General features: G+C 36.8%; 1 protein-coding gene across 10 annotated transcripts in view; it reads right to left on the bottom strand.

Annotated features, from left to right (window-relative positions):
* LOC137240360 (CUGBP Elav-like family member 1) overlaps positions 1 to 26,161 on the bottom strand; it is a 1,194,531-nt gene that overhangs the window by 815,710 nt on the left and 352,660 nt on the right. For 9 of the 10 annotated variants that reach the window (XM_067766480.1, XM_067766472.1, XM_067766481.1 and 6 more), the window contains one exon: positions 1,274 to 1,980. In XM_067766480.1, the coding sequence (XP_067622581.1) occupies positions 1,274 to 1,893 (620 nt within the window). In that variant the 5' untranslated portion in view covers positions 1,894 to 1,980. Of the gene's footprint in view, positions 1 to 1,273; positions 1,981 to 26,161 lie in introns of those variants that run through there. The other variant, XM_067766476.1, reaches the window with a different exon arrangement.

The following is a 26,161-nucleotide window of genomic DNA, read 5'->3' as shown; positions in this document are numbered from 1 at the left end:
AAATCCCACTCCCGGGAGGAAAGGCTGTAAAGAGATTTAAAAGGTATAATCGAAACAGCTGTCGCCTTGTCCGTCCTGATGTCACGTTGTTTAAATTTTCCCAAATTATTAAACATTTTATAAATTAAAAATTGCTTCAACTAAATGTTTTCATACATTTAAAGCAATAAGGGCAATCCCCGCTTAAACTCATACAAATATACAACATTGGTTAATTAGTTTTAGTTCTATAAATAGAACAAAAGCAACAACACCAAGTTTCTTTGAAACTGTCTTAACAACGCATAACTTTACCACATGATTACATACGAAGTACGTACTGTGCATAAAGAAAATATGCAAAAAAATGCTATTGGGATAAGGTTTACAACAACTAAGGCATGACGTGGCTGAATGCGTTTGTAACACTTCAAACATCGAAGGAGTGCGGGTTCAAATCCCACTCCCGGGAGAAAAGGCTGTAAAGAGATTTACAAAGTATAATCGAAACAGCTGTCGCCTTGTCCGTCCTGATGTCGCGTTGTTTAAATTGTTCCCAAATTATTAAATAACACCACTTTCCTTTATATATATAGATATATTTCATTTTATTTTCGTGAAAATGCTGTAGTATGGAATCTTACATTTGAGTCCAGTTAGAGAACCACAAGCTCTTAATTAAAAATTTTCAACTTAAGTAATACCATTTTTTGCTTTATACTAAATTTCCTCTTTTGCTGAGTACGCTATGATTCTCGAGTTCAACCACTGTTTCGAAACAACTCTTGAGATTTTAGAAGTTATCATGAGCTCTAATGTTATTCAAGCCCAAATGCTTGTTGGGTATATTCGACGCCATTTCGAACGAATGCAAATAACTGATAGATTAAATTTAGTTTAACCCTGCCAGATGGGTTGCTTACGCTCAGCTTAAACTTGAGTTAAAATAGACTGAAAAACTGCAGAATAAGTTTAACTGATTCACTGAGTTGAACTTGTACTGAAAAACCGGGCCTTAATGGAAAAACAAAAAAGGTTTTAAGAATTTAAAACGAAAATATCGTCCATAATTATTGTATCAATACTTTTGTAAATAAAAGTCCCGAATAACTATTTTTGAAGACTCAAATAAAGTAAAAATTTATAAAATAATTTCGGTTGACTTATATCGAAACCTTTTTTTCATACTTATTGAAATTTCTGTGATTTTTTTGAATCTCGAAAAAGAAATAATTATTACATGGGGTGTCTGATTTTTTAAACCATCTTAATATACTGCACATTTTCTACTTACCTCTTCATTTTCTGTGCCGTGTAGTTGACGTTTGCGTATGACGAATTGGAGTTTATAAAAACAGTGGCATCATTACTGTTGGCGGTAGAACTAAGTGTTGGCTGTTTTGTGGCCAAAGTTAGTAATCCACTCGGTGAAGTTGTAGCGTTGAGAGGGATAACAAAAGTTGTGGCTGGTTGTGCTTTGTTGGCGGCGCTGTTGGAATTTACTGAATTTTGAAATACGGGAAACAGTGTTGCGGCGGCAATTGCACTTGCCGCACCTACAGCTGCCGGGCTACTACCCACCACTGACCCCTGGCGGAGATATGGATGAAATTTCGCTGAATTTGCACTTTCTTCGTATTTTCCTTGGTATTCATAAAGTTGCCGATGTACAATACCCTTGTTAATGTTACTATTGTTTACTATTGGGCCGATTTTAGAGGTGTTCGGAATGACTCTATTTAAATTATTACTGTCCGAAACATTCGGATTTGCATTTACAACGGCAACAGGCGATGCTGGAACAAGCAAAGGCACGGGATGTGGCGACGATGATAATGCAACTGCCTTTAAGTCTGAAGGTGTTGTTGGTAAATCACTGAGTTTATCAGAGCATAATTTTATAGAGTGCAACATTGTTGAAGCGATTTGTTTCGAATTTTTACTGGCTGGACTTGCTGGCTCTTTTTAATTAAATATATGAAACCAAAACGGATTTTTCAACTATATATGTAGAAAAATATGTATGTGAATGTTTTTAGTGTACTTTAAAATAGAAGGTAGATACATACTTATGTACACATGTACCTAAATACATACATATACATATTTACACTGCATGAGATTATGAACACTGAATCCCATGTTATTTGGGGTTGTACAACAATACACAACACTTATGTATGTAAGAATATTTAGTGTAAGTACCCTGCAAAAATAGTGGGATTAATCCTTAAAAAGAGCAGTCTCCGATTTATCTCTTTTGTCTACATTGGGGCATTATTGATCCCCGTTGGCCTCTTTGGGTACAGTTGAGATTAGTCAGGCGGAAATCTATGTAGCCCATTTTATGAAACATAAAAAAAGTGGCAACGAAGTGAGTTAAATAAAAAGAAGTAAGGACGGGACTGCCTTTCATGAATGGGGCTGAACAATAATCTTATCCCATTCGTAATCTCCAAATAATCGGTTGTATAAGATAATAAATATATAGTGAACAGATGTACATACCTAAGCGATTTTTGGGCTAAATATAAAATAAAACAAGAAAGACAGGATTTCATACCTTTCATGAATGGGGCTGAACAATAGTCTTATCCCGTTCGTAATCTCCAAATAATCGGATGTATAAGATAAGAAATATATAGTGAACAGATGTATATACCTAAAAGATTTTTTAGATAAATATAAAATAAAAAATGGCAAAAAACCCCCTTATCTGAACGATCGGTTGTATGGGATAGGTATACACTATATACATATAGCTCCGATCAAAGTGATTTTTTCAGGAAATCTTCTACGATATATTAAAATATATATCAAAGAGTTTCACCCTTAAAAAATAAAATAAATGTAAGGCGCGATAACCTCCGAAGAGATCTAAGGCCGAGCTTCTCTTCCAATTTGCGTCGTGCTCCTCTTGATTTTTCCCTACAAATTGGCCGGACGGGACCTACATGTTTTATGCCGACTCCGAACGGCATCTGCAAGGCAGATGAGTTTTCACTGAGAGCTTTTCATGGCAGAAATACAATCGGAGCGCTTGCCAGACACTGCCGAGGGGCGACCCCGCTTAGAAAAATTTTCTTCTAATTGAAAAATCTTATTTCTAAAATTTTGATGTTGCTTTGTCCGGGAGTTGAACCCAGGGCATACGGTGTGATAGGCGGAGCACGCTACCATCACACCACGGTGGCCGCCCTTATACTTTCTAAATTAAGGGAGAAATGGCCAAAAATCTTTCTATCTAGCGTTCAAACGTACAGACGGACGGACAGACGGACATGGCTATATCAACTCAGTTCGTGGTCCTGATCAATTCGGTATACTTAATGGTGAGTCTATCTTTTATATTTCTCAACGTTACAAACATCAGATCAGAGTTAATATATCATTTCATGTTCATGAAAGGTATAACAAGGAACGAAGGCTAATTTCGGGTGTAACCGAACATTACATACTCAGCTGATAGCTTTGGAGACAAACTAAGGGAAAATCATCATGTAGGAAAATGAACCCAGGATAACCCTGGAATGTGTTTGTATGACATGGGTATCAAATGGAAGGTATTAAAGAGTATTTTAAAACGGAGTGATCTTTAGTTCTATAGGTGGATGCCTTTTCGAGAGGGGTGACTCTAGAATGCGTTTGTACGTTATGGGTATCAAATGAAAGGTGCTAATGAGTATTTAAAAAGGGAGTGGGCCTTAGTTCTATATGTTAGGTTTATTATTAGGTTATACTCACACACTTCGGTAGCCGTTGAGATATGCACGCTTTGATTGCTCTAAACCGAATGACATTTTATTTCTGATGGCATAATTCAGCATTGCCATATTTACAAAAATTACAACGTCAAATATATCAATTAATAAAGTTAGTTTTACACTGAGAATAAAAATTCATTGTTGTTAGTAAATTTGAATTTGCATACACAACACCATCCCCCGCTTTAATTGCGAAAATCTTCTGCTTGATAGCGGTGTACCGATTTGCGCATACGGCTGCTTCGACGAACTTCTTTTGGGCTTGTTGACTGTTCTTGAGAATGCTCATTATCTGCATTCGCCGTAGTATCTGGTAGCAATAAGTTGGTAACTGGATCAGTTTCTCCTCTTTTATCATCAACTGCTGTTTCGTTGTTCACATGTCGAATTTTCATTTGATTTTGGTGTCGTTTATAGTAGCCCATACTAGTTTTTACTACGTACATCACTTTTCCCAGGCGCCTGTCTACGAACCCTTTTAACCATTTTTCTCCACGACCATAGTTACGGATGTAAACACTTTCCTTAGGAGAAAATTTGGTTGTAGTTTCTTCAAAATCTTTTTTGTCATTTTTCACTGAAAACATCTGCGAAAGGACAGTACGTGCAGGACGACCATGTAAAAGATGTGCTGGTGATACGCCCTTTGAATTCGGCATAGTACGATACGACGAAAGACATTTTAGTACGGCTTCGCTTACTTGCAATCCGTCATCTAAATTCTTTTTTACAGAAGTTTTGAAGGTACGTACAAATCGTTCAGCCAGCCCATTGGAGGGTGGATGAAACGGTGCGATCGTGATGTGCTTTATAGCGTTTTGAGCACAGAACGTTTTGAAAGCTTCGGCTGAAAGTTGTGGGCCATTGTCACTTACAATAGTCTCCGGCAAGCCTTCAGCAGCAAAAATAGTAGTTAATGCGTAAATCGTCGATTCTGTCGAAGTATTTGCGAGCTTGCAAACAAACGGAAATTGCGAGAACGAGTCTATGCACAGAAGCCACATGGAACCAAAAATTGGACCAGCAAAGTCAATGTGGACCCTTTGCCAAGGTGCTTGAGGTTCCGGCCAGCTAGAATATTGCCGCCTATCACTTGGACCAGCTAGTTTGCAGTTTTCACATCCAGCTGCTAACCTCTCGATGTCCTTGTCGATACCGGCCCACCAACAGTGTTGTCGTGCCAGTTGCTTCATTTTGACCACACCCCAATGTCCGTCATGTAGATGCCGTAAAACTTGTTCACGCAATGAGTGTGGGATGATTACCCGTGTGACGTGAGTCTGTAATAAAACGAAATAATTTTGAACAATTAATGACCACTTACGAGCAAAATAAGGCCGAAGATCCTCGTCGTTCGGATTCAACTTCTCAGGCCACCCGTTCTGAATGTATTGTTTAACTCTCTGCAGTATTGGGTCACTTTTGGTGCTTGCGCGAATGAGCTCAGCATTAATTGGAGTTTCAATAGTAGCAACTTGATTAATTTCGCCATTGTCGAAGTCTTCGTCAGGACCCGATGGCAATCTCGATAAAGCGTCTGCATTTGCATGATCGGTTGTTTTGCGATACTTAATTTCAAATTGGTACCCCATGAGCGTAATAGCCCACCGCTGTATACGTTGTGCCGTCATTGTTGGAAGGTTTTTATCTGGGCTAAATATACTGACTAATGGTTTGTGATCCGTAATAAGTGTAAACTTGTGCCCGTATAAAAACTGATGAAATTTTTTCACTCCGAATATTATTGCCAAACCCTCCTTTTCAATTTGGCTATAGTTTTCTTGATGACGGTTTAGGGTCTTCGAGGCAAAAGCGATCGGTTGCTCCGTACCATCTGGATGGATGTGCGAAAGCACGGCTCCAACTCCATACGATGATGCGTCCGTAGCAACAACTATTGGTAAGTCTTCTCGAAAATGGGTTAGCATCGTAGCCTTAACTATATGCCCCTTGAGCATGTTGAACGACTTTTCTTGTTCGGACTTCCACTGGAACGTCACATTTTTTCGCCTCAATCTGTTAATAGGTGCTGCAAGTTGAGAGTAGTTTGGTATGAAATTATGGTAATAATTTATTTTGCCCATAAATGCCTCAAGCTCTTTCAAGTTTGTTGGCCGTCGCAAGTTCTTCACTGCTTGAATACCTGATTCATCAGGCAAAATGCCATCTGCGCTTATTTCACGACCCAAGTATGTTAATTTAGTTTTGAGAAACTCGCATTTCTCTTTCTTGCATTTGATACCCGCAGCTTTGAGTATCTGAAGCACTTTGGCTAAGCGCTCAAGGTGTTCTTGTTCGTTTGCACCGGCGATGATAATGTCATCTATGTAATTTGCGCATCCATCAACTCCACACAATAGCTGTTCTAGATGTTTCTGAAACATGGCTGGGGCGCTTGCCACTCCATACGGTAATCGCTGGTACTGAAATAACCCAAGCGGTGTGTTGACCACCAGAATTTTTTTCGAATCTTCGTCGAGCTCCATTTGCAGGTATGCATCACGCAAGTCAATCTTAGAAAAATATTTGCCATGTCGAATGGTATGCATAAGGCACTCTCTAGTAGGTAAAGGATATTGATCTACATCAATCTGCTGGTTCACCCCTTTTTTAAAATCTCCACAGATGCGTATCGATCCGTCTGGTTTTGTTGCTAACACAATAGGAGATGCCCAGTCGCTGAAGGTAATTTGTTGCCAAATACCTGCTTGTGATAACCGTTGAGCTTCCTCTTTAAATTTTGGAAGCTGTGCAAAAGGAATGGGCCTACTCTTACTGAAATTAGGCACTGCGTTTTGCTTAAGTTTAATCGAAGCTTTGACTGAATTCATTGTACCAAGTGCTGGTGTAAACACCTCCGCGAAGGTAGTCAGAAGTGTTTGCAACTTTTCGACCGACCTGACAGCCAAGATATCAACTTGCACAATTTTGAAGCCCAATTCTTCGAATAAATCTACCCCAAATAAATTGCTAGAACCGCGCACATTAGAAACTACTAAAGGTAGTATTTTTTCTACTGACCCGTATCGAATTTTTGCAGAGATTTCTCCCAAAGTTTCGATTTGCGTATGACCGTACCCGTATAGTGCACGCGAACATTGTTTTATTGGCGGTTTATTTAACATTTCGTAAGTGTCTAGTGTTATTACTGAGACTTCTGCACCAGAATCCATCTGAAACTCAATCGTTTTGCCGTTAACCAAAACTTGCACAAAACGCTTCTTACTTTTGTTGCTTGCTGGGCTAGCTACCGAAAATGCCGTTGAAATATATTCTATTTTGTCACCTTTCTCACTTTTGTTGTTTTTGGTAACTTTGTTCTGCTTTTGTTCGTTCTTTTTTTCATTCGATAAACACACAGCTATGATATGACCTGTTTTACCGCAACCTCTGCAAACAGCGTTTTTAAATTTGCAGTCATTACGATTATGTGAGACTCCACAACCTGTGCATGAACGGTATTTCAGTTTTTTATTAGATTTTTTGTTTTTGTTACGCATATTTGATTTTTCTGTGTTTTTTGTTGTCATCGAATAAACTCCGTTGCTGTCTATTGCATTTGCAGTGTCCGTTTTGTCTTTGATTGTACTCACAGTTTTAGTTGTTGCTTCATATGACTCGGCGATTAGCTGCACTTCTGCCAACGTTGACTGCGGCTTTTGTAATGCAGCTGTACGAACTGCGTCATGCGGTGACTTCAAAATTAATTTGTCCCTGATCATGTCATCGGAGAAATCATGTAGACAATTTTCTTTTTTGCACACAAAATCACATTGCCGGGCTATGCTTCGTAGTTCGGCAATCCATTCTTTATATGTACGACTACCCATTTCAGCTTTATGAAATTCATAACGAGCTGCAACTACATGGACTTTTTCTTTATAAAACTCTGTTAGTTTTGCTGAGAGCTCACTAAATGTTTGTTTTTGTAACTCGTCCACACCGACCAGCTTTTTGAGAGTTTCGTAAGCGTCATTGCCCAACCAAGATAAGAAAAATGATTTCTGCTTGTTGGCGTCAATTACCGCGTAAGCAGAGAAATGTTGCTTCAATTGCTCCAAATATGAGTCCCATTTCTGCTGTTGGTTGTTAAATTGTGCAAAAGCTGGAACGAGAGTGGTATCTTGGCCTGGAGACCTCTTTGCAAAGCTGTCCATCCACGCCTTCTGCTCTTTTAGCACATTCATTGTGAAGGTACGTTGCTCCTCCAACAATTTTTTGTAAAATTCCTCAGCCATATCTGTATTTTTTCTCGTCGCCAGATGTTAGGTTTATTATTAGGCTATACTCACACACTTCGGTAGCCGTTGAGATATGCACGCTTTGATTGCTCTAAACCTAATGACATTTTATTTCTGATGGCATAATTCAGCATTGCCATATTTACAAAAATTACAACGTCAAATATATCAATTAATAAAGTTAGTTTTACACTGAGAATAAAAATTCATTGTTGTTAGTAAATTTGAATTTGCATACACAACACTATAGGTGGACGTCTTTTTTCGAGATATGGCCGTAAAGGTGGACCAGGAGTGACTCTATAATATGTTTGTACGATATGGGTATCAAATAAAGGGGGTTAATGAGTATTTTAAAAGGGAGTGGGCCTTAGTTCTATAGGTGGACGCCTTTTCGCGATATCGATAAAGGTGGACCAGGGGTGACTGTAGATTTTCTTTGTACGATATGGGTATCAAATGAAAGGTGTTAATTAGTGTTTTAAAAGGGAGTGGGCCTTAGTTTTATAGGTGGACGCCTTTTCGAGATATCGCCATAAAGGTGGACCAGGGGTTACTCTAGAATTTGTTTGAACGATATGGGTATCAAGTGAAAGGAGTTAATGATTATTTAAAAGGGAGTGGGCCTTAGTTTTATAGGTTGACGCCTTTTCGCGATATCGATAAAGGTGGACCAGGGGTGACTGTAGATTTTCTTTGTACGATATGGGTATCAAATGAAAGGTGTTAATGATTATTTAAAAGGGAGTGTGCTTTAGTTCTATAGGTGGACGCCTTTTCGAGATATCGCCATAAAGGTGGACAAGGGGTGTCACTAGAATTTGTTGGTACGATATGGGTATCAAATGAAAGGTGTTAATGATTATTTAAAAGGGAGTGTGCCTTAGTTCTATAGGTGGACGCCTTTTCGAGATATCGCCATAAAGGTGGACAAGGGGTGTCACTAGAATTTGTTGGTACGATATGGGTATCAAATGAAAGGTGTTAATGATTATTTAAAAGGGAGTGTGCCTTAGTTCTATAGGTGGACGCCTTTTCGAGATATCGCCATAAAGGTGGACAAGGGGTGTCACTAGAATTTGTTGGTACGATATGGGTATCAAATGAAAGGTGTTAATGATTATTTAAAAGGGAGTGTGCCTTAGTTCTAAAGGTGGACGCCTTTTCGAGATATCGCCATAAAGGTGGACAAGGGGTGTCACTAGAATTTGTTGGTACGATATGGTATCAAATGAAAGGTGTTAATGATTATTTAAAAGGGAGTGTGCCTTAGTTCTATAGGTGGACGCCTTTTCGAGATATCGCCATAAAGGTGGACCAGGGGTGACTCTAGAATTTGTTTGAACGATATGGGTATCAAGTGAAAGGTGTTAATGATTATTTAAAAGGGATTGGGACTTAGTTCTATAGGTGGACGCCTTTTCGAGATAACGCCATAAAGGTGGACCAGGGGTGACTCTAGAATTTGTTTGTACGATATGGGTATCAAGTGAAAGGAGTTAATGATTATTTAAAAGGGAGTGGGCCTTAGTTCTATAGGTTGACGCCTTTTCGAGATATCTCCATAAAGGTGGACCAGGGGTGACTCTAGAATTTGGTTGTACGCTATGGGTATCAAGTGAAAGGTGTTAATGATTATTTAAAAGGGGGTGGGCCTTAGTTCTATAGGTGGACGCCTTTTCGAGATATCTTCATAAAGGTGGACCAAGGGTGACTCTAGAATTTGTATGTACGATATGGGTATCAAATGAAAGGTGTTAATGATTATTTAAAAGGGAGTGATACTTATTTCTATAGGTGGACGCCTTTTCGAGATATCTCCATTAAGGTGGACCAGGGGTGACTCTAGAATTTGTTTGTACGCTATGGGTATCAAGTGAAAGGTGTTAATGAATATTTAAAAGGGAGTGGGCCTTAGTTCTATAGGTGGACGGCTTTCCGAGATATCGCCATAAAGGTGGACCAGGGGTGACTCTAGAATTTGTTTGTACGACATGGGTATCAAATGAAAGGTGTTAATGAATATTTAAAAGGGAGTGGGCCTTATTTCTATAGGTGGACGGCTTTCCGAGATATCGCTATAAAGGTGACTCTAGAATGTGTTTGTACGATATGGGAATCAAATGAAAAGTGTTAATGAGATTTTAAAAGGGATTGGGTCTTAGTTCTATAGGTGAATGCCTTTTCGAGATATCGCCATAAAGGTGGACCAGCGGTGACTCTAGAATTTGCTTGTACGATATGGGTATCAAATGAAAGGTATTAATGAGTATTTTAAAAGGGTGTGGGCCTTAGTTGCATAGGTGGTAGCCTTTTCGAGATAACGACGTAAAAGTAGACCAAAGGTGACTCTAGAATGCGTTTGTACGATATGGGTATCAAATGAAAGGTGTTAATGAATATTTAAAAGGGAGTGGGCCTTAGTTCTATAGGTGGACGGCTTTCCGAGATACCGCCATAAAGGTGGACCATGGGTGACTCTATAACGTCTTTGTACGATATGGGTATCAAATTAGAGGTACTAATGAGGGCTTTAAAAGGGAGTGGCCCTTAGTTGTATATGTTAAGGCGTTTTCAAGATATCGACCAAAATGTGGACCAGGGTGACCCAGAAAAAGATCTGTCAGGTACCGCTAATTTATTTATATATGTAATACCACGATACTGTTCCCGCCAAGATTCCAAGGGCTTTTGATTTCGCCCTGCAGAACATTTTCATTTTCTTTTACTTAATATGGTAGGTGTGACACCTATTTTCCAAAGTTTTTTCCAAAGTTATGGTTTGCGTCAATAAACCAATCCAAATACCATGTTTCATGCCTTTTTTCATATTTGGCATAGAATTATGGCATTTTTTTAATTTTTCGTAATTTTCGATATCGAAAAGGTGGGCGTGGTCATAGTCGGATTTGGCCATTTTTTATTCCAAAATAACGTGAGTTCAGATAAATACGTGAACTAAGTTTATTAAAGATATATCGATTTTTACTCAAGTTATCGTGTTAACGGCCGAGCGGAAGGACAGACGGACGACTGTGTATAAAAACTGGGCGTGACTTCAATCGATTTCGCACATTTTCACAGAAAACAGTTATCGTCATAGAATCTATGCCTCCACCAAAGTTCAAAAGGATTGGCAAATTTTTGTTCGACTTATGGTATTAAAAGTATTCTAGACAAATTAAATGAAAAAGGGCGGAGCCACGCCCATTTTGAAATTTTCTTTTATTTTTGTATTTTGTTGCACCATATCATTACTGGAGTTGAATGTTGACATAATTTACTTATATACTGTGAAGATATTCAATTTTTTGCAAAAATTTGACTTTAAAAAAAATTTTTTTTTAAGTTGGCGTTTTCGTAATTCGATTTTGCTAATTTTTATATAGCACACATACAGTAATAGGAGCAACGTTCCTGCCAAATTTCATCATGATAGCTTCAACGACTATTAAATTACAGCTAGCAAAACTTTGAAATTACCTTCTTTTAAAAGTGGGCGGTGCCACGCCCATTGTCCAACATTTTACTAATTTTCTATTCTGCGTCATAAGGTAAACCCACCTTCCAAGTTTCATCGTTTAGCCGTCTTTGGTAATGAATTATCGCACTTTTTCGGTTTTTCGAAATTTTTCATATCGAAAAAATGGGCGTGGTTATGGTCCGATTTAGTTCATTTTAAATAGCGATCTGAGATGAGTGCCCAGGAACCAAATTTCAGCAAGATACCGAAAAATTTACTCAAGTTATCGTGTTTACGGACGGACGGACGGACGGACATGGCTAAATGAATTTGATATATAGAAGTCTATATCTATCTCGATCAGTTTACGCCGTTACGGATTACCGTTATGCGAACAAAATTAATATACTCTGTGAGCTCTGCTCAGCTGAGTATAACAAGTAAAGGTGTTTAAGTTCGGGTGTAACCAAACATTATATACTCAGCATGAGCTTCAATTGTACATTTCATTTCAGGTAAATTACTTTCCTACATAGCACGTGGCACCGCCCTTTTAAAAAAAATATATTTCCCCATTTCCTCTTACAATAAAACTAAAGTGAAATATCATTGATTCAAAAATATTTTTTGTTAAGCTATAGCTTTTTGCTCTAGTCTACGACTCTTTTAAATTTGTTTTATATCAAAGTTGCCGTGGTCTTTAACCGATCCCGTCCATTTTTACTAGAAATATTTTCTGCTATAAGGAAAATATGTGTACACAATTTCATTACGATATGTTAATTTTTTTTTCGAGATATGGCTCCCGAAACATAGAAAATAGCTTAGTCATAAAGGGGCGGTGCCACAGCCATTTTCAAAAATTTTTGCGTTTTCCAATTTAATGCTATAATTCAATTTAGAAAGTAAAATTCTATTGAAACAAAGTTCTTTTTCGCTAAGGTATAGCTTATTATTTCCGTCTAAGACCCTGTTCGGAGGAGCAGCTGACACCTAATTAACGTACATTTATTTTCAGCGCTTTTTTATATCGACTGCCCTGTGTGGTAGTTGAAAATCAGCTATTTAATATTTATATCTTCACGCTACGTAATTATGATCATATGGCCACCATAATTCATGCATTTGATGACAATCTATTACGATAAATTATTCTTGCAGGTCCTATTGTCATAACTCTTCCTCACGCATACCTACACATGCATACAAACATATGGTTCAGCGAACGCAATTCGTTTTGGTTTTTGACACTTGCTGGTAGACATAAAAAAAAGGAAGATTCGTGAGCAAGCACAATTATTGTTTTTAATAATTTTGCGCGGCCAAGTATTTATTGTGAATTGTAAATAAAACCAAATTTCTTTGCAGCTCAACAAGTGCATATTCATATTTTGGATGTTTATAGCTGCTGAAAAGCTTGTAGCTCAACAGATTTAAAATCTTTTATATAGAAGTGGGCGTGGTCTTTAACAGATCTCGTCCGTTTTTTCTAGAAATATATCCTGCTATAGGGAGAATTTGTGTACCGAATTTTATTACGATCCGTTAATTTTTCTTCGAGTTATGGCTCCCGAAACATGTCCGCCCATGCCCATTTTTTAAAATTTGAATTTTTTCCTATTTGATGTTATAAGTCCACTTGGGAAATGAAATACCATTGATATAAAGCTCTTTTTTGCAAAAATATAGCTTATTTTAATCGTCCACGACCCTTTTAAAAATCTTTTATATAAAAGTGAGCGTGGTCCGTAACCGATTTCGTAAATTTTTTTCCAAAGCATTCCTTATAGTAAACGCAACCTCTCTGCCGAATTTTGTTACGATAGGTTTAACGATTTTTGATTAATGATTAATAATATTTGCAAAATTGATTTTATCACAAGTGGGCGATGCCACGACCATTTTAAAAGTGGGCGTGGCTATCATCCGATTTCGCTCATTTCCAATACCAATCTATGCTGGATTCAGATAAACTCGTGTTCCAAACTTGGTGGAGATATCTCTATATTTACTCAAGTTATCGTGTTAACGGGCGGACGGACCGACGGACATGGCTCAATCAATTTTTTTTCGATTCTGATGATTTTGATATATGGAAGTCTATATCTACAACAAACCGTTATCCAATCAAAGTTAAATACTCTGTGTGCAAAGCACGCTGAGTATAAAAATAGGTAGGTACTTTGTGTGAGAATGCAAAGTTTCACGTTTTTTGTGGTCTGCATGTAAAACTACGACTACGAATCACGTATTTCAACAACGTAAACGTAAGTATTTGATGAAATTTGAAGCTTCTAGCCATAAAAAAGGGGCAAAAACTACAGTTTATATGGGGTATATAATATATATACCTCCGATCACTATAAGTTTTTCATACAACAATATATGCTATATACGTAAGCATTTGGTGGGATTTGAAGCCTCTAGCTGTTAAAATAGGGCAGAAATTGCGAAAAGTTTCTTATCTGAATAATGAGATATATACTATATATACGACCGATCTCCATGATTTTTTCAGACAACAATAAATGCTATAAACGTAATCATTTGATGAAATTTTTAGCTTCTAGCTGTTAAATGGGGCTGAAATTGCGAAAATATATATATACTATGTATACCACCATATATATACTATACTAGAAGACCCGGCGGACGTTGTCCTGCCCTAAATTTGGCCTATCTGCATACATTTTAATAAGCTTTTTCCGTCTGACTCTGCCCTCCCCCCTCTTCACTTCTTCCTAATCCTTTTATTCACTCCTCCCTCCGTTTTTTCGCTTCATCTATCTCCATCTTCGTCTCATTCTATCTTTTTTCAATCTTCTTCTCCTTCTATCTTTTCTCTTCTCTCAATTTCATCTAATTTTTCTGCATCCCTTATTGCCTTTTCCAGAGGGTGGTATGTATTTTATTCCAGTCCCAGTCCCAGCCCCGTTCCGAGTCTCAGTCCCAGTCCTAGTCCTAATTCCAGTCCCAGTCCGTCTCTGGATAATATATTACTGTGTACTAATGCTCTCATCAACAGCTTTCATTTGATATCCATATTGTATAAACACTGTCTAGGCATTCACTGGCCCACGTTTTGGCCTAAAACTCGAGATCCTAGTCACTCAGGGGTATGAAAATTACCCTCTAAACAACTAAAGACTCTCCTGAATTAAAAAAATGTCATAGTACCTCTAAATCGCGGGCTCCCTCAGAAAGCCTCCCCCACCTTCTCGGCGGGCATGTTGCTGTGCTATACTTGATATCATTCGCAAAACTATTTTTTATTGATAAGCAGGTTGTTTAATTAAACACCAAGCAATTACACGGAAGTATACCCGCAACACCTGAAAATATGAGTGCCACTGCCTATACGTAATATTTTATTATTACGTATAAACAAATAAAAAAATTTGCAATAAAATAATATTGCGACTATAAACTGAGATATAACCTATCCTATGTCTCAAGTTATATCAAACTAAACACGAGTTTGCAAAACAAATTCAAAATCGGTTCAGTAGTTTAAGACTCCATCACGGCCAAAAATGTTGTGGCACGTGTTTTTTATATATTAAGATTGTTGGAAATATAAATAAATATGACAACCCTGAACTCAATTATTTTACACATGTTAATTCACGCATACTTGCATACTTACATAGTCAAGTTTAATTATAAGACATAAGAAGAAGAGCACAAGTACTAGTTTAAGAAACTCGTTCATGTAAATCGGACTTACAATAAATTCAACTTGCTTATTAAAAATAAACTATTAAATAAATGATAAATCCAACATGGTAGCAGAGCAAGGTTCCTAATTTAAAATTAATTATAAAAGTGCGACTATATAAATAAAGACAATCAAAAAGAATGTTAATCACATCATAAAAACGTGGAAGCTTAAATTATTGAAGAAGAAGTTTGATAGACACGTGGGCGAGATTCAGTTTATTAACAAAGTCATTTATAGACATACAGCGTTTAAAAAATAAAAAAATATACGCTCCTACGTGAAAAATAATTAATTAACTTTCTAAAATTAAAACGTGGATGTTCAAATGTATATGGAAGGACTGATGTCGTCAGATTAAAAGTAGCTCGTATAGACTATACAACGTGTCAATAAAAACTCACGATGGCCAATGCAAAATTCGAAGATATCACCATACCAATTTTTGATGGCGCAAATTTTTCGAACTGGAAGATACGACTCATGATGCTGTTGGAGTACAAAGGTTGCAAAGAACCGGCTACGAGAATAAAAGCGGAAGACGATGATGAACTTCAGTGGAACAAAAAGGATTTAAAAGCTAAAACCATATTAATTAGCACAATATCAGACAAACAGTTAGAGTACATTTGCGATTGTGTCTCATCTTTGGAAATGCTCAACAAATTTGACAAGATGTACAATACCCAATCAACGGCTTTACAAATTTTACGTAGAAACAATATTGATGAAATTAAATTAAAAAATTACGATACTGCTGAAGAATTCTTTTTAGAGTTTGAAAAGTCTGTAAATGAATTCAAAGCAGCAGGCGGCAAGATGGAAGAACAAGAAAAAATGAGATATTTGTTGAAAGCATTACCACCAAGTCACAGCTATATAGGAGATTTTTTGGATGTCATACCAGAAGAGCAGAGAACTGTGGAGTACGTAAAATCAAAAATCATAGAGAAGAACTTGAATACAAACCAAACTGAAAAGAGGAACAATGTAAGTACGTTTTCAACAACAACAAGAGGTGTTTGCTTTACATGCAAAAAGCCGGGACATATTAAGAAAGATTGCTGGTACACAGAAGCGAACAAGAGCAATCGAGGAGAGAAGAGTGATAAAGAAAAAAGTGTAAGAAATCATCAAGCAAGCTACAACCGAGGCGGTGGATACAGCAGTCGCGGACGAGGAAGAGGCTACCAGTCACCCCTACCAAGAGGCGAGAATTCACGAAACCAGAGTACCAACAATTCTAACTCCGCACATGTGTGGGTCACCCAAGTGTACAATTCAGAGGTAAAAAGGGATGAGGGAAATTCGCGTAAAGAGAACGAAATAAACTGGTTGGTAGATAGTGGTTGCTCCGACCACATAGTAATGGATTGTAAGTTTTTTGATAAATACGAGAATTTAAAAGAACATGTTAGTGTTGAACTACCCGACGGGAAAATTTTGAAAGCTACGAAAATTGGAAATGTAAAAACAGTTTTTAAAACTTATAATACCGAAAATGAAATTGATATACAAAATGTTTACTACGTTAAAGACATTAATCAAAATTTACTAAGTTTATCTAAAATAACACAAGCGAATTGTACTTTTGTTGCAAAGAATAATAACGCAAAGTTTTATGAAGAAAATGGAAAGCTATTAGCTGTTGCATATAAAGAAAACAACTTGTATAAAATTAATAGTTACATTACAGAAGGGGAGAAGAGGGTATATACAAACTCAACAAAAATAACAAATAAAGAGAAATGGCATAGAGCGCTAGGGCACGTAAATTTTCAGTATCTTAGTAAAATTGTAAAGAACAAGTTGCTGGACGGATTACCAGAAGAACTTGAAAATATAGAAATGAAATGTGCTAATTGTATTGAAAGCAAAATGCCAAATGAACCTTTTAGTAATAATAGGTCTAGAACAACAGAAACATTAGAACTGATACATACTGATTTAAATGGCCCACACAGCACCACTGGTTATTGTGGTGAAAAATAACTATATAAATTTTTAACGTTTATCGACGATTTTAGCAAATGTGCAAGAATATATTGCATAAGAAGCAAAGCTGAAACTGCAGGTTGTTTAATTGACTATGTTAATTTAGTTGAAAATCAATTTAATAAGCGGATAAAGAAACTGCAATGCGATAATGGAAAAGAATTTATGAATAAAGAAATATTCGACTTTATCAAGTATAAAGGTATACAATTACTGCCATGTCCACCCTATGTGCATGAGCTAAATGGTGTAGCTGAAAGGTATAATAGATCTGCTATGGATATAGGTAGGTGTCTGATGAAAGAAGCCAGAATAAATAGAAAGTATTGGCCCGAAATAATGAACACGGTAGCATATTTAAAAAACAGAACTATAGCAAACACAGTCGAGAGCAAAAGTCCCTATGAAATATTTTTTAATAAAAAACCGAATGTTGAAAATTTAAAAATTTATGGAAGCAGGGTTTTTGTCAGAGTTCCTGAGGTGAAAAGAAAATCGAAATGGGACAACAAGGCGGAAATGGGTGTTTTAGTAGGATACACAAATAATGGGTACAGAGTTTTAGTAAACAATAAAGTAATTAACGCTAGGCATGTAAAAATTGTCGAAGAATATGATCGGCTTATTTGTTTAGAAAGTTCCGATTCAGAAAGAGATGACAGTTACGAAAGTGAACTAGAAAGTACAAGAAGGGAAAATGAAAATGATGACGAGAAATATGACCAGACAAAGAGTATAGACAATGACGACAATGTTAGGAATGAAGATGAAGTAAAGATAGAATCAAATGAAAATACGAACAAACCTAGTGACAGAAATCAGGAACAAAATGCATTTGAAAGAAAATCGAATAGAAAGAAAACACCGGTAGAGAGGTTTGGAAGCCCAATAACACATTGTATATATGTAAATTATATAAATGCAAACGTACCAAGCACATTCGAAGAAGCGAGTAATTGTGGCGAATATAGGGAATGGCGAAATGCAATGAACTCAGAAATGGAAAGTTTAAAGAAAAACAATACATGGGAATTAACAGAAAAACCAAAAGACAAAAGAATCATAGATGTTAAGTGGATATATAAAAAGAAGAGTAATAATATTTTTAAAGCGAGATTAGTAGTGAGGGGATACCAACAAAAAGAACATATTGAAAATGTGTATTCACCCGTTGGTAAAATGCAAACTCTGAAGACTTTGTTGTCATTCTGCTGTAAGAACAATTTATATGTGGAGCAAATGGACGTAGAAACGGCGTTCCTGAATAGCTCTGTAAAATCAGAAGTTTATGTTAACGAACCAAAGGGTTACGAAACGGGGGAAAACAAAGTTTACAAATTAAAAAAGGCTCTATATGGATTAAGGGAAAGTCCCAGAGCATGGTACGAATGCTTTCAAAAATTTATTGAGAAATTGAATTTTGTAAGAAGCAATTATGATTACTGCCTGTATGTAAATAATTCAAGAGAAAACACTATATACATATTAGTTTTTGTAGACGATCTTTTAATTTGCTGCAAAGATGAGAAAGAAATAAAAGAAGTAAAGTCAAATTTAATGGCAAGATTTTCTATGAAAGACCTAGGTAAGATTCAGAGCTATATTGGCATTGAAATAAGCTATAGTGAAGATAAGAAAATTATGACTCTAATCCAAACAAAGTACATTAAGTCCTTAGCTGTAAAGTACAATTTAGAGAACGCAAAACTATACGATACTGCTATGGAAACAAGTCTTAAGCTTACCCAAGCTAGCGAAATAGATGAAAGTGTTAAATATAGAAATCTCATAGGCGAATTACTATATATAAGTACTGGCACACGACCAGATATAGCTTACTCTACAAATTATTTGAGTCGCTACCAAAGTTGCTACAACGCTACACACTTTAAATATGCTATGAGCGTATTAAAGTATTTATACTCAACTAAAAACTTAAAGTTAACATTTTATGACAATTTAGAAAGTGAGATACTTGATTGTATGGTAGATTCCGACTTTGCAGGAGACAATGTAGATAGGAAATCCACAACTGGTTTTGTAATAAGATTATATGGAAATTTGATATATTGGAAAACACACAAACAAAATACTGTAACAAAATGTTCAACCTTTGCAGAGTACACTGCTATGTCCGAAGCAGTAACAGAAATATTATTTATAAGAAATTTATTAATTGAATCATTTAATGTAAAATTTGATAAAGCGGTAAAGATGTATGAAGACAATTCTGGTGCAATTGCAATTGCAAAATTCGGAAATTTTACAAAGAATTCAAAGCACATTGAAGTGCAATACCATTATGTTAATGAAAATTATGAGAAAGGAGTAATCGATATTGTTAAAATAAATTCATCTCTAAATTTAGCTGATATGTTAACAAAGAGTTTAGAGAAAAGAAACTTTTTGAGAAATAGGGAAGCTTTGAGAGTAATTTGAGCATTGCAATACAATGTACGAATACTTTATTTATTAAAACAATTTGTTCAGGATTGTAAATTTAAAGAGGTGTGTTGGAAATATAAATAAATATGACAACCCTGAACTCAATTATTTTACACATGTTAATTCACGCATACTTGCATACTTACATAGTCAAGTTTAATTATAAGACATAAGAAGAAGAGCACAAGTACTAGTTTAAGAAACTCGTTCATGTAAATCGGACTTACAATAAATTCAACTTGCTTATTAAAAATAAACTATTAAATAAATGATAAATCCAACAAAGATATACCAACGATCTCTATGATTTTTTCAGACAACAATATATGCTATATACGTAAACATTCCTTGAAATGCGAAGCCTCTAGCTCTTAGAATGGGGCCTTAATTACGAAAAGTTTGTTATCCGAACAATCGGTTGTGGGGGATAGAGATATACGCCGCCGATAAACGCCGCCGCCGCCGCCGATTTTGGTCGTTTTTTGCACGCCGCCGCCGAATGTCAAAAATATCGGCGTGGCGGCGCGGCGTCCGGCGCGTTACTATATTTTCTACTCGTTTAAGACTGTTTAGGCCATTTATTGTTCATGTCGAAAATTGGTCGGATCCGGTCGAAAGTGGTATCAACGGATGCGCATCACTGCCAGTTACAAGAAACTAATTGCGAAATTTAACTCTTTCTAACTGTTCAAAAGTTATTTAAAATAACAGGCGCTTTCGATGTCAGCTTAACACGGACTTTCCATCACCCAATTCAGCAAGTTATTAAAACAAAATACTAAAAGAAAAGTTATATAATAAATTCATATGCTCACTTTGCATTTTTGAAAAAATTAATAATGAACAAATAATTCAAATAAAATGACCCAAGGCGAACATGTTTTTAAACTGTCCTCAAGAGTAAGCGAAATCAGTGATGCAAAATCCTTTAGTAGGTTCTAGGGGCATAAACAATCCATTGAAATGATTTTTACCTCATACTTAAGTTGAGGATATATGTACATATGAGAAGGGTTTGAAAAATCGCTTGGGCTTACATTCAAACATCTGTTGTTTATTTGCGAAACTATACTATAGCGTCTGAAATGTTAATTTTGATTTTCACACTTCATCCTTCAACACCCAAGTCTCCCGTTTTGACATTTCCTAAAGTTGGCGGCCCTATCCAAAACTAGTCCCTTGAGTGAATCACATTGATTATAGCCTATCAACTAAGTTTAAATATCACCTACACGTTACGGCTCCTTTTACAATTGTGAATACGTAGGCACATATATCTACCAGGTGAGGCTTTGTCCTTCGCAAGAACACTCAAAGTGGTGAAGCAAAAGCTTTCCCAAGACAGTGGAACTAATGACCGTATGTGATACTACCCTAACGTAGTAGACAGTTGAACTTGTCTGAAAACTGAAGCTACGCGGTCATCCATAAAGAGCTCCTTATCGTAAGGCCGGAAAACAGTAGTTAACAACTTTCAACTTAAAATCCGTCGACTTTCATTCTAAATTTGATTTAACGAAGACTATTGAAATCAATGTTGTGAACACAAACGTCTGCAATCTTTGGTCTACATATTAAAAATTTTATCCAGGGTCCTTGTAAAATTTTAATTATGTGGATGTGCCGAGGATTATACGGATTTTCACCCATGACGCAATGACATCCATCCACTTAGACTGCTTATGATTTCGAGGGCGGCATCTTTGGCCGAATAGTCACTCCCTAACGTTTCAAAGTACAGCTCGGCAGTATAGCGCAACAAGAGCATCCGTTGTAAAGTCTTCGGAGATACACCTAGAGCTTCTAGGAAAGTGACGTCGACGAAGGCATTAGTTCGAAGTCGCAGTCGTATAGCTTCTGTACTGGCATATGGTGTGAGGCTCAGGAGGCGTGGTAGCGACTGGTGGTAGGGATTCCTACTATTCGCACATCGGAAATTTTAGCTCTTAAAAACAGCCGAAAAAACTGGAGGTGCCCTGTGCCACGATAGTCATGAGTATTAATAGACCATTCATAGCAACCCTAAGTCGCCTTTATGCGTGACCGCCAAGGAGCGACAAATGATTTAAAGAAATTGTGTTCGCGAAGATTATTAGGAGTTAACCCTAGGTGAAACTACGCTTTGCACGAGATATACAGGCAAAAGTGTGACTATTTTATGTATCTCTATTACTTTTCAGAAGACGCAGCAGTACCTATTCCAAAGACCGGGGTTAGGTTCGAAGCCTCTCTGGAGCATGCGAACGAGGGACAATCCCTTCGCAAGGAGCTACTCCTGAAAATTTTTGAACGGTCTGCGAGATTTTGATGCAAAAACCCCGTATCTTTCCGAAATGGCCAACACGTTGATTTCCTTAAATACATATAAACAAAAACTTTCCTAAATATTCTGAAGGAATATTATTAGGCTTTTCCGGTCTAAGGTTTTGTTTTTAAATGCGAAATAAAATTAAATTATTCCACTTTTCTAACCCAACGTTTCGCTAATAACTTTTTAGCATCATCAGGGGTATGTGTTTATTTGTTAAATCTGTTACAAACAACAAAATACAAAAATGGTAAATTACATACAATTCTATTGAGTTTGATAAATCCGTATGAACAATCAACTAAAAACAGAAAATAATACATGAAAAACCAACTTACAATATTGCACCTTGCCGAGGGGTTTTCCTCTTTTGAAATTATTTAAAACTATTGTCTTTGAACATACAACACTTTTGAAAAACATAAAAACATTGAACATTTATGGACAGTAAATCAATACCAACTTAACGCTATGGTAATCTCGTCAATACTAAAAACTATTTTCCTAAACACGTAATGTAAGCAGATGCTATATTGTCTGTATCTTCTTTCTTGTTAATCGTCTTTTCTCTTCTTTCCATGATTCTCAGGCTTTCTAAAGTGTATCTTGTTGTTTCTTTCCGTTCCCTGTCAATAATCTTCCCATTAGTAAAGTCAGCTGAGTGTCCACTTGATATTATGTGTTGTGATAACGCTGTACTGTTCTTTTGTTTTCTTATATCCGCTTCATGTTCGCCCAGTCTAACACCTAAGCGACGCTTTGTTGTGTCAATATATATTTTGCCGCATTCTTCGTTTGGTTTTCCTTTACAAGTAATTTCGTAAATGACGTTGTTTTGTTGATGGAGATCTACAGGACACTTTGTTCTTGTAAATATCGTTGACAAAGTACGGTTTGACTTATAGGCAAGTGTTTTGTTAGTTGTTTTTATTATGCTGTGATCAATATTTTCGGTAAGCTTGGGTATGTATGTGACGCTGTAAAACTTTTCGCTGCTTTCGTTTCTAAATTTTTTCTTATGTTAGGTTGGTTGCTGGATTTCATGATTTCTTGGTTTAATAGCTCTCGTATTAAATTATTAGGATAATTGTTGCTGCGTAAAATATTATAAATTATCCCTTATCACCTAACAAATATTGATATATGGAAGTCTATATCTACAACAAACCGTTATCCAATCAAAGTTAAAATACTCTGTGTGCAAAGCACGCTGAGTATAAAAATAGGTAGGTACTTTGTGTGAGAATGCAAAGTTTCACGTTTTTTGTGGTCTGCATGTAAAACTACGACTACGAATCACGTATTTCAACAACGTAAACGTAAGTATTTGATGAAATTTGAAGCTTCTAGCCATAAAAAAGGGGCAAAAACTACAGTTTATATGGGGTATATAATATATATACCTCCGATCACTATAAGTTTTTCATACAACAATATATGCTATATACGTAAGCATTTGGTGGGATTTGAAGCCTCTAGCTGTTAAAATAGGGCAGAAATTGCGAAAAGTTTCTTATCTGAATAATGAGATATATACTATATATACGACCGATCTCCATGATTTTTTCAGACAACAATATATGCTATAAACGTAATCATTTGATGAAATTTTTAGCTTCTAGCTGTTAAATGGGGCTGAAATTGCGAAAATATATATATACTATGTATACCACCATATATATACTATACTAGAAGACCCGGCGGACGTTGTCCTGCCCTAAATTTGGCCTATCTGCATACATTTTAATAAGCTTTTTCCGTCTGACTCTGCCCTCCCCCCTCTTCACTTCTTCCTAATCCTTTTATTCACTCCTCCCCCCGTTTTTTCGCTTCATCTATCTCCATCTTCGTCTCATTCTATCTTTTTTCAATCTTCTTCTCCTTCTATCTTTTCTCTTCTCTCAATTTCATCTAATTTTTCTGCATCCCTTATTGCCTTTTCCAGAGGGTGGTATGTATTTTATTCCAGTCCCAGTCCCAGCCCCGTTCCGAGTCTCAGTCCCAGTCCTAGTCCTAATTCCAGTCCCAGTCCGTCTCTGGATAATATATTACTGTGTACTAATGCACTCATCAACAGCTTTCATTTGATATCCATATTGTATAAACACTGTCTAAGCATTCACTGGCCCACGTTTTGGCCAAAAATTCGAGATCCTAGTCACCCAGGGGTATTAAAATTACCCTCTAAACAACTAAAGACTCTCCTGAATTAAAAAAATGTCATAGTACCTCTAAATCGCGGGCTCCCTCAGAAAGCCTCCCCCACCTTCTCGGCGGGCATGTTGCTGTGCTATACTTGATATCATTCGCAAAAATATTTTTTAATGATAAGCAGGTTGTTTAATTAAACACCAAGCAATTACACGGAAGTATACCCGCAACACCTGAAAATATGAGTGCCACTGCGTATACGTAATATTTTATTATTACGTATAAACAAATAAAAAAATTTGCAATAAAATAATATTGCGACTATAAACTGAGATATAACCTATCCTATCTCTCAAGTTATATCAAACTAAACACGAGTTTGCAAAACAAATTCAAAATCGGTTCAGTAGTTTAAGAGTCCATCACGGCCAAAAATGTTGTGGCACGTGTTTTTTATATATTAAGATATACCAACGATCTCTATGATTTTTTCAGACAACAATATATGCTATATACGTAAACATTCCTTGAAATGCGAAGCCTCTAGCTCTTAGAATGGGGCCTTAATTACGAAAAGTTTGTTATCCGAACAATCGGTTGTGGGGGATAGAGATATACGCCGCCGATAAACGCCGCCGCCGCCGCCGATTTTGGTCGTTTTTTGCACGCCGCCGCCGAATGTCAAAAATATCGGCGTGGCGGCGCGGCGTCCGGCGCGTTACTATATTTTCTACTCGTTTAAGACTGTTTAGGCCATTTATTGTTCATGTCAAAAATTGGTCGGATCCGGTCGAAAGTGGTATCAACGGATGCGCATCACTGCCAGTTACAAGAAACTAATTGCGAAATTTAACTCTTTCTAACTGTTCAAAAGTTATTTAAAATAACAGGCGCTTTCGATGTCAGCTTAACACGGACTTTCCATCACCCAATTCAGCAAGTTATTAAAACAAAATACTAAAAGAAAAGTTATATAATAAATTCATATGCTCACTTTGCATTTTTGAAAAAATTAATAATGAACAAATAATTCAAATAAAATGACCCAAGGCGAACATGTTTTTAAACTGTCCTCAAGAGTAAGCGAAATCAGTGATGCAAAATCCTTTAGTAGGTTCTAGGGGCATAAACAATCCATTGAAATGATTCTTACCTCATACTTAAGTTGAGGATATATGTACATATGAGAAGGGTTTGAAAAATCGCTTGGGCTTACATTCAAACATCTGTTGTTTATTTGCGAAACTATACTATAGCGTCTGAAATGTTAATTTTGATTTTCACACTTCATCCTTGAACACCCAAGTCTCCCGTTTTTACATTTCCTAAAGTTGGCGGCCCTATCCAAAACTAGTCCCTTGAGTGAATCACATTGATTATAGCCTATCAACTAAGTTTAAATATCACCTACACGTTACGGCTCCTTTTACAATTGTGAATACGTAGGCACATATATCTACCAGGTGAGGCTTTGTCCTTCGCAAGAACACTCAAAGTGGTGAAGCAAAAGCTTTCCCAAGACAGTGGAACTAATGACCGTATGTGATACTACCCTAACGTAGTGGACAGTTGAACTTGTCTGAAAACTGAAGCTACGCGGTCATCCATAAAGAGCTCCTTATTGTAAGGCCGGAAAACAGTAGTTAACAACTTTCGACTTAAAATCCGTCGACTTTCATTCTAAATTTGATTTAACGAAGACTATTGAAATCAATGTTGTGAACACAAACGTCTGCAATCTTTGGTCTACATATTAAAAAATTTATCCAGAGTCCTTGTAAAATTTTAATTGTGTAGATGTGCCGAGGATTATACGGATTTTCACCCATGACGCAATGACATCCATCCACTTAGACTGCTTATGATTTCGAGGGCGGCATCTTTGGCCGAATAGTCACTCCCTAACGTTTCAAAGTGCAGCTCGGCAGTATAGCGCAACAAGAGCATCCGTTGGAAAGTCTTCGGAGCTACACCTAGAGCTTCTAGGAAAGTGACGTCGACGAAGGCATGAATTCGAAGTCGCAGTCGTATAGCTTCTGTACTGGCATATGGTGTGAGGCTCAGGAGGCGTGGTAGCGACTGGTGGTAGGGATTCCT

Source organism: Eurosta solidaginis, chromosome 2 (assembly GCF_040869045.1).
Source record: "Eurosta solidaginis isolate ZX-2024a chromosome 2, ASM4086904v1, whole genome shotgun sequence".
NCBI classification, from domain to species: Eukaryota; Metazoa; Arthropoda; class Insecta; order Diptera; family Tephritidae; genus Eurosta; species Eurosta solidaginis.
Note: the sequence above shows the minus strand (reverse complement) of the source record. Positions and strands in the feature narration are given on the sequence as shown.